The 15,382-nt window shown below is 41.1% G+C and overlaps 1 protein-coding gene across 2 annotated transcripts in view; it reads right to left on the bottom strand.

The window, feature by feature from the left end:
• Nucleotides 1-261: 261 nt before the first annotated feature.
• TRPC6 (transient receptor potential cation channel subfamily C member 6) overlaps nucleotides 262-15,382 on the bottom strand; it is a 363,118-nt gene continuing 347,997 nt past the window's right edge. The window contains exons 10-13 of one of the 2 annotated variants that reach the window (XM_077484400.1): nucleotides 12,891-13,004; nucleotides 11,772-11,855; nucleotides 5,361-5,436; nucleotides 262-1,659 (exon numbers count right to left, since the gene is read on the bottom strand). In XM_077484400.1, the coding sequence (XP_077340526.1) occupies nucleotides 1,520-1,659; nucleotides 5,361-5,436; nucleotides 11,772-11,855; nucleotides 12,891-13,004 (414 nt within the window). In that variant the 3' untranslated portion in view covers nucleotides 262-1,519. The remainder of the gene's footprint in view (nucleotides 1,660-5,360; nucleotides 5,437-11,771; nucleotides 11,856-12,890; nucleotides 13,005-15,382) is intronic. The other variant, XM_077484401.1, reaches the window with a different exon arrangement.

Raw genomic sequence — 15,382 nt, forward strand, 5'->3', positions numbered from 1 at the left:
AAAAAAAAATATAACATTTTGTAGACACTATAACTTTTGCACAAACCACTCAATATGCGCTAATTTTTTACCAAAAACATGTAACAGAATATATATTAGCCTAAATTGATGAAGAAATTCGATTTTTTTATATATTAGATTTTTTTTTAAAATTTTATTGGATATGTTTTATAGCAGAGCAAGTAAAAAAATATAGTTTTTTTTTTTTTATAAAATTGTCGGTCTTTTTTTGTTTATAGCGCAAATAATAAAAACCTCAGAGGTGATCAAATACTATCAAAAGAAAGCTCTATTTTGGGGGAAAAAATTGCTGGGGAAAGCGTTGCCTTACGACGTAATTGTTAAAGTAACGCAGTGCCAAAAAACAAAAAATGGCCTGGTCATAAAGGTGGGTAATGCTTCAGTGGTCAAGTGGATAACAACAGTAACAACAATAAAAACAACAACCTGTTATTAGCCATTGATGGCCTTTTCATGTCACCCAAACTTTTTTTTTTTTTGGTTTATTCATAAAGCTTTATTAACTCAAAGTTTTTACAAATAAAAATACAGCTTTGTCTTTGTACACTGGATTCCTATGTATAGATACATCTTCCATAAAATGTACTCTGTATACTTTTTTGCAGGCTGCAGTATTGTACAATGATTGAAAAATCATAACTTCAACAGATATATGGCTTTGTCTAGATAAACCTATACGTTTTTAAATGGGGCCATTAAATAATTTTAAGTACTACACAATGACTGATGCCATCTCTTAATGAAAAATTATCACATACGCCATAATTGGTAATAGGTATTATATAACTAGTGGTCATCCATCAATGTATTCAGTGTATCTGATATATTCAGGTATGTAGTAAAATCACTCTTGTTTGGAGAGTAAATTACTGAAGATGGGTAGGTGTATATGTGATTATAAATATACTGGGCCCTGTTTATCAAAGTGTCTGGAAGAAGAACTGTTGCCCATTAACCAATCTCATTCAATACTGCAATTGAAAATTACACTTGAATAATAGAAACAAAGTGCTTGATTGGCAAATAGAGCAATATAGACTGTGTTACAGTATACTGGCCATTCAAGATATTGTTTATCTCTATCCCCTTATTCTCAATGAAGGTGTCCTGTGATATACAGCCCTCAGCCTTATTATTAGAACCGGGGCTGTGTGTAACTGAGCCCCTATCTGAAATCAGTCAACATTTATGCTGGCCATGTATGGATTATTTTGATTTGAGTACCTATGGCAGCATCTTCCTCAATACTGGTCGTCCTACTGTATCTAAGCACATATGAAGTCAGATAAGGGTTTACACTTCACACAACTATTTGCACTCTTGTGGAAATTGATGCAGTAAAGGTTGCATATCTTTACTGCACTCCCATACATAGAATGACAATGAACCTTTTCTAAAGAACCTCTTGAAATCAGACACTTTGACAAAAGAGGGACCATCTCACATGGACACTTCTCTACATTATTAAGTTAGCTAGACATGGAGGCCTGTTGTGATTCTATTGATGCTTAGGTTCAAATGACAGTCTCTCCCCGAGTTCTCTGATCAGTTCCGCCAGGTCTTCTGTGTTGTGAGTTTTCTCCTCAAGGAGCTCATAGCGCAGACTAGAGATGTCCTGCTTAATTTCCTTCAGTTCTCCTGCAATTATTTAAAATAAAGTATATAAAAGATCACATGGTAAGTACAGTGGCCACATTATACAATAGTAGTGCCTGTACAGTATATGGACTCCCTACCCCCGATGACGTGAACGCTGACGAAATGTGTACAGGGATCATGCTCGTGACATCACCATACACAGCGACACCACAAGGTGGTTGGATCGCTACCGGTATTTTTATACATATGCTGGATTTTATCATCTTTATTGTGCGTTATTAGCATTGCCTTGTTTTTAATAAATGCAATATACAGTTTTATAGTATGTGGATACCTTTAATTCATCTTTCATGTATGTTAGGATGGAGCTATTCCTACCAGGAGTTAATCAACATAAGTGGAAAGAAGCACTGGATTTTGATTTTGGATTTATATACAGCGATTTCGACTCATTACTTAGAGTCCATTGTTTATTGTAAGAAGGTACTTTTTACCTTTCGGAGGAGTTGCACTTGGGTGATTTATCTATTGATTTGTCATACACACAAAGGGAGTTTCCATTCAGTACAATCTGCACATCTAACTTTTATGAGACATCACTATGAACTCTTTGTTGTATGAGACTCATATTTTTGTAACATTTTACTCATTAATATTTTTTTCAGCTGTGAACACCTTTATTTTTTTACCTGTACAGTATATAGAACGCTCACATCTTCAGGATCAAAATAACTTAACCTCTTCCCGACCACATAACTCATATGCATGGCAACAAGGATGGTGAGTCTTAATGCCCACACGCCCCACACATGCCTCTATGCATTGACTGAGCTGTCATTGACAGCTACCAGTTTCTAGTTATGATTGGGAGGTGGTGGGATGGACACCCGATCATCTGACCACTGTGACAGCCAAGCACAGTCACCATATTATGTGGAAGTCCGTCACGCTCCCTGTTTAAGACCCAAGTAAAGGCCCTATGGTGGGTGGGTGGAAAGTGGCCAAGGCAAACATGCATAGATAATAAAAAACTAAGGAGCCAGAGGCAAGTAAGGAAGAAGGTTCTTATCCCGGAAAATTAGGGAAGGTGCTTCCACTAAATATAAACGTATACATTTTTTCATAAAATATTTTGTATGTAAAAAACTATTTTTCTATTGATTTATGAATTTTGAGGGAGTGATTCAATGTGTGATATCCAGGCCCACTATCTCTATTCATGAATCTAAATCTACGTATATATCACAATAACACATACAGGAAGGAATGTTGGGGTACATTGTAATCATCCCATGGAGTGATCATTCTGCTCAGGCTTAGTGCATACTTTAAAAAATATGTAAACTCAACATATCATATTCCTAATGTAACACTGTGCATTGTTACTGAAATGCAGATCTTTATTTTGATCACAAGATGGCAGTGTTCAACAACTCTGTTCATCACAAGTTTCAATACAAAAGTGCAGGATCGCTGGAACTTGTGTGCTGGAAGCAGAACTTTTCTTACAGTTTAGCTGAGATTACAACTACCCAGGAGCCTTTTGCTACAGGGCAGGAGCATATAAAAGAAAAAAGCCCAGGAACAGGGGGGAGGGAGAGATTTGGCTGCTGGAAGGACGTGTGTAGGAAAGCTGTGTGGAGCCACGTGGGCTCGGCCTGGACCGGACAGGCTTCAGCCAAGAAACCACGAATGTCATCGGAAAGCCAAATATCTTGAGGAGGCAGACTGGTGGATATCTGTATGTGGTCAGATCGGGCAGTCATCATCATCGCAGCCGTATCTGCAAAGGACAAAATGAGCCACCCCAGCAGAACACTCATTGCTTCGCTATGCGTTGCATAGGGACCAGATGAGAGGGTTCCTAACCAATTTAACATTACACTTCTTGCCAGTATGTTTTATTTTTCAAGTTACTTCAGGTTTAAGGACACTGGCCGCAGCAATCAGCACATGTGCCAGAACCCATCTATTGCTGCAGTCTGCCATTCTTATTTGTTCCTACAAATACTGCCTGCAGGTTATCTGAGTTAACCCTATCACTCACTGCTAGACAGAACTCTGCATCACACCTACACTATATCAAGGGAGGAATTAGCTGCTCAAGTTCAATTTCACCATGTAAAGGGCCATACAGTACATCTGACAATTCCCCCAACCCCCGCCACCCCCCCCCCCCCCCCCCCCATCTAGTAAAGTAACTTTTTCCTACCATTCAATATTCTTTAAGAGATCTTCCACACTAACTTCATCTAATAAAGTGGAACTCTGATGACTACATTACCATCTTTAGAGATTTTTCAGTTTACTTCTTGCTGGCAGATGAATCCAACATATACTTATGGTTTAGTGGTGGGTGGGAGTTTTGACAACCTTCCTGAAGCCTAAACGTAGTCTCTTCTGATTGATGGTCTACAAGTGGGCTTGCTTTGTTTGTTACTCCTTTTTGCCCTCTTGGTGAAAATCTCTGTGTCCCAGAGCTATTGTTTACATCTTCAGTCCTGCAGGATGGGTAGGCCTGTCTTAAAGGGGTAGTGTATATTACCTTGTTTATCAATAGTTTCGGTTGACTGTATTCTTTACCTGTCATACTAATCTTTGATCTTAATACAACTTAATAATTTATTTTACAAGTGTGTGCATATTTTTGTTTGTGTGACACCCAGGAGAATACCTGGTCAAGGTACTGTGGTGGTGTTAAGTAGGCTCAGTGTTGAACAGAGCTCAGTGTTGAGCAGGGGACCCACATATTCTAGTGGTTCCTGCGGGGGTATCGCTACACTGATATGTGCCTGCTGCACCATGTACTTGTGTGACAACGTATCCGGTTTTCTTTGTATTGCTTCCTTTGTGGGAAATCCCAGGTGTTTCTGTCAGTGTCTGTGATTTCCTACCAAGAGCTGATCACACTAGGCATGAGAGCACAGTGTGGTCAGTTCTCTAGCTGTGCTGAGAACTCAGTCTGCTCTCCCAATAAATAGACTTGTGCTGACACCCCCCTCCTCCACTGCCATTCACTGGGAAAATCAATGTGCTTCGGTTTCTCCTCCCCTAGCTTTCTGAGCTCCTTATGAAGCTGAGAACACGGAGCGTATGATCACTTTAAAAAAAGGGGGGAAAAAGTTACTTATAATGTGTTTTTTTTTTATATATACATCTATACACAATTGTTTTGCTTTTGTATTTCTATTTTAAACGGAATGGGCTGTTTTATAAGGTCAGGGTTTACATATACTTTAAAGGTTGGTGCAGGCATAATAGGACAAAGGAGGTAACCACAGGTCTGGCAAACCCCAAGACATAGATGGCTTGTGTGCCAGGAAGGATACAGTCATACATAACATTTCTGAACCTTTTCTCTTACTGCCTTTACACTCCATGGAACTGGTTACCCTGGCTCATAAACAAAATGGGGTTGATTTACTAATGGCAAATAGACTGTGCACTTTGCAAAGTGCAAGTGCACTTTGCAAAGTGCAATTGCACTCTGCATGTACAGTTGCTCCAGAGCTTAGTAAATGAGCTAAAGCTTCACTCTGTAAAGAATACCCAATCACGTCCAAGGAAAAATAAAAAAATAAAAAGCCTTTTTTGCTTGCATATGAGTGGATGATGGAATTCAGCAGTGCTTTTCCTCATTTACTAAGCTCTGGAGCAACTGCAAAGTGCACAGTCTATTTTCCTTTTGTAAATCAACCCCCATATGTTATAAATACCAGTTGATGACTGCTCTGACTCACCTTCATTAACTTCATCACTCTCCTTGTCAACCTGAGCTTTCAGCACATAACGCTTTATGAGACGCTTCATTATTTTCTACAAAATGGAAGAAAAACATTATATATTGTTCAATAACAACATTTTAGTAATCTGGAATGTTGGAAATACACAAGTCTGAAATCATGCATACATACACTAAGCCAAAAGTATTGGGACACCTGCCTTTACACACATATAAATTTTAACCTCCCTGGCGGTATGATTAGATCTGGTTTTAGGTGCTGAAAGCGGTACAAATATTTTGCATGGAAATTTGGCGTTTTATATTGTAGTCCTGTAATTCTTAGGAATAACTCTCTTAAATTTGTTCAAACCAGAGTCTAGCAGACATCCCGGGTATGATAAAGTTTATAATATAATAAAGAATAATAAAAATTATTCAATAATGTAATCAAATCCTAAAACACTGAAAAAGGGACACTTTTTGGTTGCTATGGACAATCTCCAAATTTCAGGCAGAAAAAACAGTATTTATAATATAAAAGTGCATGCAGGGCATTGCACAGACCACTAGGGACAAAGGGGGTGTGTCATTTTTTAATACAGTACTGCAATCTGTAAGATTACAGTACTGTGTGTGTTTTGTGTCTTTTTACTTTTTTGAATTTGGCGCCGATCTCCGCTCCTGTGTGCCGCACACAGGAGCGATCTCCGCTCCTGTGTGCGCAGGGAACGGAGCTCGGCGGCATTAGGCACTGTGAATCAAGCGGAGGACAGCTCGATCACACAGCGCGGAGGACATCGCTGGATCCAGGGGACAAGGTAAGTAACTCTCCCTGTGTCCTCCCTGCATCCAGCGGTGCGATCCCGAGTCTGGCTAGGGGTTACCGCTCATGTTAGTAAAATCCCAACCCAAGCCAGACTCGGGATTACCGATAGGAAGGTTAATGGCATCCCAGTCTTAGTACGTAGGGTTCAATATTGAGTTGGTCCACCCTTTGCAGCTATAACAGCTTCATCTCTTCTGGGAAGGCTGTTCCCAAGGTTTAGGAGGGTGTCTATGGGAATGTTTGACCATTCTTCCAGAAGCACATGTGTGAGGTCAAGCACTGATGTTTGATGAGAAGGCCTGTCTCACAGTCCCCACTCTAATTCATTACAAAGGTGTTCTATCATGTTGAGGTCAGGGCTTTGTGCAGACCAGTAAAGTTTCTCCACCCCATCATACGGACCTTGGTTTGTGCACTGGTGCGCAGTCATGTTGGAACAGGAAGGGGCCATCCCCAAACTGTTCCCACAAAGTTGGGAGCATGTAATGGTCCAAAATGTCTTGGTATGCTGACATCTTAAGAGTTCCCTTCACTTGAACTAAGGGGCCAAGCCCAACCCCTAAAAACCAACCCCACACCATAATCTCCCCTCCACCAAATGATTTGGACCAGTGCACAAAGCAAAGTCCTTAAAGACATGGATGAGTGAGTTTGGGGTGGAGAAACTTGACTGGCCTGCACATATTCCTGCCCTCAACACCTTTTAGTGCATTAGAGTGGAGACTGTGAGCCAGGCCTTCTTGTCCACAGTGGGAGCATCTTTCTTCAAGTGCCTCCTTACTGTGCATCTTGAAACAGTCACACCACATGTTTTCAGAGAGTCCTGTATTTCACCTGAAGTTATTTGTGGATTTTTGCATCCCGAACAATTTTTCTGGCAGTTGTGGCTGAAATTTTAGTTGGTCTACCTGATCGTGGTTTGGTTTCAACAGAACCCCTCATTTTCCACTTCTTAATTAGAGTTTGAACACTGCTTGGCATTCTCAATTCCTTGCATATCTTTTTATATCCCTTTCCTGTTTTATACAGTTCAACTACCTTTTCCCACAGATCCTTTTGACAATTATTTTGCTTTCCCCATGACTCAGAATCCAGAAACGTCAGTGCAGCACTGAATGAAAGATGCAAGGGTCTGTCAGGAGTCCAGAAACTCATTGAGCAAAAGGTACATACATACATACCATATTAATTACAAGCAAACAGATCACAGGTGCAGATGGTTACCTTTAATAGCCATCCAAACCCATTTGTGTCAACTTGTGTGCATGTTATCAGGCCAAAATCACCAGGTATGTAAACTTTTGATCAGGGTCATTTGGGTAGTTTCTGTTGCCATTATGATTTAAAAAGAGTAACCACAGTTGATTGATAATAAATGGCTTCAGTCAAACACTAACCATGAGTGAAAAATGTTTTTGTGTTATCATTCATATTCTCTGAAAAATGGCCAAGAAATCATAAATTCTGCCAGGGTATATAAACTTATGAGCACAACTGTACGTATTGTGGTCAGTAAGTGGTTTAAACAAGTACACAAATTCACAGTCGAAGTAGTAAATGCTCAATTCCTATTTATAGTGGTTCACCATGCAGTCTGTGGGTAGGGTGCAGTGTGGTGCGCCAATGGCAAAGAATTCACTGACAGCTGGAATGGAGGAGAAGAGTATATTTTAATAAGTTCCAACAATGTACAAACAGGCTCGGCGGGTAGGCACATGTGACCGGAGCCACTTACAACCAGTAGCAGAGGAACGTGACCTTGAAATTATGCTGACAGCTTCCTCAGCGAGGAGGAATGTGGCCTGGCCAGTCCACACCCAAACGGGAGACTTCCCAAGAGGTGATGGTGTTGTCCCTTCACTTTTTCTACTCCTCAGTAACCTTTCCCTGCCGCTATGCGCTGTCACTGCCAGGCAGAGAACCCATCCCTACACTAGCCACTCACACAAAGCCCGCCAAGCTTGGAAGCCAGTGTCTTGCCCTGAAACAAGATGGTCGCTGAGGTCACATGGGGGGCCTGGGTTCAATCAGACAGCCACCAGAAAGCCATAGAAGAATTAAGTTCCCCACGACTTCCTTCCTCTACTGAATTGCCACTTTGGTCGAGCACCACCTACAGTGGGGAGTACAAACAGCACCTGCCTACAAATCAACAAAAGAGAATAATGCTTCTCTGTAATCAAATTACTTCTAAAAATCCTAAGTTGTATTAGCCAGTGCTAAAAATTAATCTGTAAAAATAGATAAGTATCCGAGCTGCTGTATAATTTATCCCTATGGATATAATTATGAAATTGTTAAATATAATATAGCACTAAACATCTAAAAATAAAATGTTCGTTCAAAGTACTGTATATGTAAAATAAATCTGTGCCAAAACTTCCCCCCCCCCAAAAAAATACATTGCCATTAAGGTGGAATATAAGGCTAAATACATTGATTTTTAAAAATGCTGCCTCGCCCCTCCTTCTACCTATCCTGCCTAACCCGTATAACAAATATCTGTGTAAATACCTTCTTTTAACCCTTTTTGGTAAGGCCATAAGATCTCACAGTTCTGGCTTCCCTATGTAAGTGGGCAAATGCTGCAGGGGAGATGGAGTGGAGTGCCGACAACAAATGGGCAATGGGAGCCGGTGGCTGATGTCACGGCTCCACAAATTCACAGCCATTGCCAATTGTTCTCTGAAGTAGCAGCTGCTGGATATGTGACTGGACGATTTTTTTTTATACAGGCTATGCACTGTAGGTAGGGTAAATAAAATAAATGAAGAAAGTCGCGCTACGGACTAATTTCTAGGTCTATGATCAAAAAACTGTGACTATAGTGAATAAATAATTAATTAAATAGATAAATGCGTGAGTGAGGATGCTAATCAAGGGTTAGAGCTGCCAAAGCCTGAGTCCTCCCCCCTTTAAATAAAGGGAGGGAGGTATGAAGTAAAAAATTTGAAAAATGGGCTATGACGCTAAACCCAATTTATGTGCAACTTGTGCTTATAAGTGTATGCGCATCAAAAATTGCCAGTGTTATCAAACTTACACATAAAGTGCTAATACTGTGGTAACCCATGTCTATGAAAATCCTAACAACTGGAAAATGTGCAAGAAATGCATATATCAAGATAAATGTGAAAGTAGAAAAAATTATAATAAAAAATGAAAACCTAAATAATTCACAGTGCAATTAAATTAATATCGGCAATCATGCAAAGTTCATTCAGCAAGATAGTGATAGAGTCCTTAACAATGTCCTTTGAAGAAACTTTTCCCAAAATCACTTTCTGAAATCGCTAAAAATCGCATGCTGCAGTACTTTGAAAAATGATATTAGAGTGAGGTGACTTAGTGCAAACTGATCAATCTAGAGAGGAACCATTCATCCCCGGTGCGCCACTCAGTGGTGTGGAAATGTGATTGCTCTCACCAGATCCTGTCCCCTCAAGGGGTTATTCAGGCCTCCACAATGTAAGCCACTGTGTCGCTATTCAAACGCTGCTGCTGGTGCGCTGGGAGAGTGTTCCCTTCTCAATTCAAATACTCTCAGTGGTAATATACATATGGGGGAGAGAGAAGGATATCCATGGTGCAAGTGCGTTCTTAAAATTATTTTATTCAATATTGAAAGAAAGGTACTCACATTTTGTTCAATAACATTGTGAATATACGGAAAGCATTAAAACGAAAGTAAACTTCGCCGTCCGCTACTACTGCTGCTGCGCTCCAGAAGACGTCACTCTGACGAAACGCGTAGGGCGTGGCCACGTACGTGCACCTTTATCGTAGCCAGCAGCAGCAGTAGTAGCGGACGGCGGAGTTTACTTTCGTTTTAATGCTTTCCGTATATACACAATGTTATTGAACAAAATGTGAGTACCTTTCTTTCAATATTGAATAAAAGAATTTTAAGAACGTACTTGCACCATGGATATCCTTCTCTCTCCCCCATTTGTATATTACCACTGAGAGTATTTGAATTGAGAAGGGAACACTCTCCCAGCGCACCAGCAGCAGCGTTTGAATAGCGACACAGTGGCTTACATTGTGGAGGCCTGAATAACCCCTTGAGGGGACTGGATCTGGTGAGAGCAATCACATTTCCACACCACTGAGTGGCGCACCGGGGATGAATGGTTCCTCTCTAGATTGATCAGTTTGCACTAAGTCACCTCACTCTAATATCATTTTTCAAAGTACTGCAGCATGCGATTTTTTGCGATTTCAGAAAGTGATTTTGGGAAAAGTTTCTTCAAAGAACATTGTTAAGGACTCTATCACTATCTTGCTGAATGAACTTTGCATGATTGCCGATATTAATTTAATTGCACTGTGAATTATTTTGGATTTTCATTTTTTATTATAATTTTTTCTACTTTCACATTTATCTTGATATATGCATTTCTTGCACATGTTCCAGTTGTTAGGATTTTCATAGACATGGGTTACCACAGTATTAGCACTTTATGTGTAAGTTTGATAACACTGGCAATTTTTGATGCGCATACACTTATAAGCACAAGTTGCACATAAATTGGGTTTAGCGCCATAGCCCATTTTTCAAATTTTTTACTGTAGGTAGGGTGGCAGCATTTTTAAGAATAGTAATTAGCCTTTACATTTACAACCAATTTAAGTGAAAAGAAATCCCATCCCATCTGTCCAACCCCAAAGGAGTACAACTCTCACTGCAGCAATTCAATTCAAACTGCAGATCCTGTTCATCAAGCATATAAGGGCATAAACATTAAATGAGAATTTGCACTTTGAATTGAATTGCAGCACGGAGAGAGTTACACACCTTTGGGAGATTTATATGGACTTAAAATTTATAGGTGATAAGTTCTTGAGTGAGAATAACATTTCTGCTTCCATTCTATTATAATTATTATTCTATTCTATTCTATTCTAAGTGGTAGTAAACTCATGTTCATTTTTACCTACAGGTAATCTTATAATAAAGGTGATATGTAAAATGAATATCTCCTAAACGTGCAGCGTTTAGGAGATATTCTAGCGAGCAGCGTGCTGTTTCTTCAAAACTGTGTGCCGTGGTCGAGACCCCCATACGCATGCATGGGAGTGACGTAATCTCGGCTCAGCCAGTCAGATGGCCAAAGTCTGCAAACCTGGAAGGAAGACTGGGTGAAGATGGAAGCCTCTGCAGTGGTCACAGCGCACCACTGCATGGCTTTCTAGTGCATAACACATTAAGCAAATACGTTCTTCCCCAAACTGTTGCCATGAAGTTAGAGGTCAATAGTGGTCTAAAATATCTTTGCATGCTAAAGCATTAACAGTATCATCACTGGAAACACATGTACTACATATTTGGAGGTTTTTCCACATACTTTGTCCACATATTTTGTCCATATAATGAATCAGTGGCTGGTGGAGTCTGCAGTGCTTAGTCATCCTCCAGAATTTTAAATCCCAGGGGAATTCAGGGGTGCAGTCTTGCTCCACCTGCTCCAATATGGGGGGAGGGATCTCTCTCTCTCTTACTTTTAGATTATTCATTATGAAAAGAAGAATATTAGTTGAGGTGGACCAACTAGTATATACTGTATAATAATTACGGTTTTGAAAATGGTTTGTACTTACCTGATATCTTGAGGGTGTTTGGCTTATGTTGTTCAGGTTACCATCTTCTGAACTCCTAATGCTTGAGTGCTTGCTCTGTCCCAACTGAATACAAAACAAATAAATAAGGTATTGACATCTATTAAATGTAAAAAGTTTCATAGTAGCCATAGACATAATATGACATTCACCACTCAGCATCATATCGGATGACATTCTCATGTTATTGGGTTTCCCTGCAGTCACTGCTATATGTCCGCTCAAATCATTTCATTACAGCCTAAAGGGGGAAAAGACCAGTCATGGGCTTTGGCTTCTGATCCAAGTTACACTATGATCTGAGGTGTGTAATTGGGGGTATGGAGAGCATAATGAGAACGAGAGGGACCTTAGAAATACATTGTCTAAAGTATTGTTATCTTTTAATTTCTACTGTATCTCAGTTGATACTAGTTGTGTAGCTTGACACATCTAGGTCCCAGTGCAAGAGAGTCAGAGTTCTTAAATGTATCAATATCATCCCAACTCTTATAATATTTCTTATAGATAACATGTCCACCCCATAATTTCCTGTACCTAAAACTCTTATTCCTCATACTTGTAGGCAGTTTGTTTATTGCTGCATTAGCTGGTTAGTGGCTGGCCCAGGCTGAGGGGGGGAAAACATTAAGTGTGTGTGCTCAGTTCCTGGGCTTTCTGGTCCCACCCAACTTTGGTATAAAAAGGGAAAGACTGAAATCCATGCTATGAAGGAAGACTGCTGTGCCTTGCCGCCCGTCTGAGTCACCAGGGATATGGAGATCAACCAGCACCTGGAGAACACCAACATGGGCTTCTACCTTGTAGAGGCATGCCCGGGCAGCCATTCAGTTGTAGTTGGGGTTAGGAAATGGACTCTGTTCACATTAAATTGTATTGCCAAAGACTTCTCAGTAAAGTTGCCTCAACTGATCTAAGGATGGACTGAAGTTATTCAAAGGGGTGCATGTTGGTTTTGGGTATCAAAAAAACAGGGTCTGTTAAGCACAAAGGAGGATAAAGCTTGAGGGTGAACTAGGCAAGACAAGGAGGAGGAGTATAGTTGCTGAGAGTACCCAAGCACAGTTCAAGACACAAGCAACCAGTCATTAAGCGTGGTACCTGGTGTAGGTGACAGGTCCTCTGGCAGCGAGGGGGTTGATGTCCTGGCTCCCTCCCTAGCGGTCCGTTTCCAGTAGCAACCGGAACTGAACCCACATCACAGAGATCCATGGCCTGGTCACATGGGTACAGGAAGGAAGGAGTTAACAAGTACACACATGAGGTCCACGCTAGGTGCATGCCGGGACCCCATTCTTACTGGGAGTGAGGTAACCGGTATGCTGGACTGGTGGATAAGGCACAGGCTCTGCAGCATCCCTCCTAATGCAACATATATCAAGTTAAAGTGTGTAAGGACATGGTGCAAGACTTCCATGGAGGAACTCTGTGTGTTTACTACTCCACATAGTGAAGGCTCATCTCTAAGTTGGGGAACTGCCTTAATGTTAAACTTTTCACAAGACCTCAGTCTCTGCCTGGGCCTGGGCATTGATGAGTGCACTCTGAGTGGAAGTTACCCCCGCTTGTAGGGTGATGATGACTCTGCCCACATACTCTCTCCACTCCAACACCTAAAACCCTCTCCACCTCACATAGTATGCCTTTAGTCTTCCAGAAGAAGAGAATTTGCCACACACTTGTTCAAGCTGAGGGTGATGGAGGAGTTTGGGCATTTCTAGGCTTGCCCTAGGAGCCCACCAGCACCAAGAGTGGGTTGCAAATGAAGCGTCTACTTCCCCTTTACTACAACAATGTTGCTTATTTTGCACAATCACGATAATCAATCCACAAACCTTGTTTCAAATCATTAAAGTGATTCTAAAGTCTTTTTTTTTTTAAATAACAAACATAATATACCTACCTGCTCTATGCAATATTGTGCAGAGCGCCCCCGATCCTCCTTTCTCTGGGTCTCAGCTGGTGATGCTGGCTGTTCCTCTTCTCGGTGTGCCACCACAGAAAGCCGCTTCTATTGTGGCACACCTGTGGGCAGGCTGTCCGCATCCATAGACACAGACTTCATGGCCCGCCCCTCACTCCCTCGTCACAGGATTTGACTGACAGCAGTGGGAGAGAATGAGTGTGTAAGTGTGAGTGCGGGGGAAGCCGCTACAGATGAGCACATTGCTGTATCGAGTGAGGACTTAGGCAAGTATAAAGGGGGTGGGGTGAGGGGGCTATACTGTTACCTAAACATTTTTTACCTTAATGCAAGAAATGTTTAGGCTTTAGAACCACTTTAAAGCCTTCCTCACAATTAAAAGTATGTTCTTCTCCACAGCTGATGAAGAGTATATTTCTTTTAGCACTTCACTTCAAACTTCATCAGTGTAGCATTAACTCTAATTGACCGTAGAATTATTCTTCTCACTTCAGCATGCATGCTGATACCCAATATGTGTTACACAAATGCCATTGTGTATGCACATACATCCTGAGGGCAGGGGTGTGGGTCCCATACATTTTTATTTTTTATGTACAGTGGTGTGAAAAAGTGTTTGCCCCCTTCCTCATTTCCTGTTCCTTTGCATGTTTGTCACACTTAAGTGTTTCGGAACATCAAACCAATTTAAACAATAGTCAAGGACAACACAAGTAAACACAAAATGCAATTTGTAAATGAAGGTGTTTATTATTAAAGGTGAAAAAAAATCCAAACCATCATGGCCCTGTGTGAAAAAGTGATTGCCCCCCTTGTTAAAACATACTATAACTGTGGTTGTCCACACCTGAGTTCAATTTCTCTAGCCACACCCAGGCCTGATTATTGCCACACCTGTTCACAATCAAGGCATCACTTAAATAGGAGCTGCTTGACACAGTAAGGTCCACCAGAAGATCCTTAAAAGCTACACATCATGCCGAGACCCAAAGAAATTCAGGAACAATTGAGAAAGAAAGTAATTGAGATCTATCAGTCTGGAAAGGGTTATAAAGCCATTTCCAAAGCTTTGGGAATCCAGCGAACCACAGTGAGAGCCATTATCCACAAATGGCGAAGACATGGAACAGTGGTGAACCTTCCCAGGAGTGGCTGGCCGCCCAAAATTACCCCAAGAGCGCAGCGACGACTCATCCAAGAGGTCACAAAAGACCCCACAACAACGTCCAAGGAACTGCAGGCCTCACTTGCCTCAGTTAAGGTCAGCGTTCATGCCTCCACCATCAGGAAAAGACTGGGCAAAAATGGCCTGCATGGCAGAGTTCCAAGGAGAAAACCACTGCTGAGCAAAAAGAACATCAAAGCTCGTCTCAATTTCTCCACAACACATCTTGATGATCCCCAAGACTTTTGGGACAACATTCTGTGGACCTATGAGACAAAAGTGGAACTCTTTGGAAGGTGTGTGTCCAAGTATATCTGGCGTAGAAGGAACACTGCATTTCATAAAAAGAACATTATACCAACCGTAAAATATGGTGGTGGTAGTGTGATGGTCTGGGGCTGTTTTGCTGCTTCAGGACCTGGAAGACTTGCCGTGATAAAAGGAACTATGAATTCTGCTGTCTACCAAGAGATCCTGAAGGAGAATGTCCGACCATCTGTTCGT

Source organism: Lithobates pipiens, unplaced genomic scaffold (assembly GCF_037356315.1).
Source record: "Lithobates pipiens isolate NorthernLeopardFrog02 unplaced genomic scaffold, aLitPip1_a1.2 Scaffold_16, whole genome shotgun sequence".
In the NCBI taxonomy this organism is placed as follows: Eukaryota; Metazoa; Chordata; class Amphibia; order Anura; family Ranidae; genus Lithobates; species Lithobates pipiens.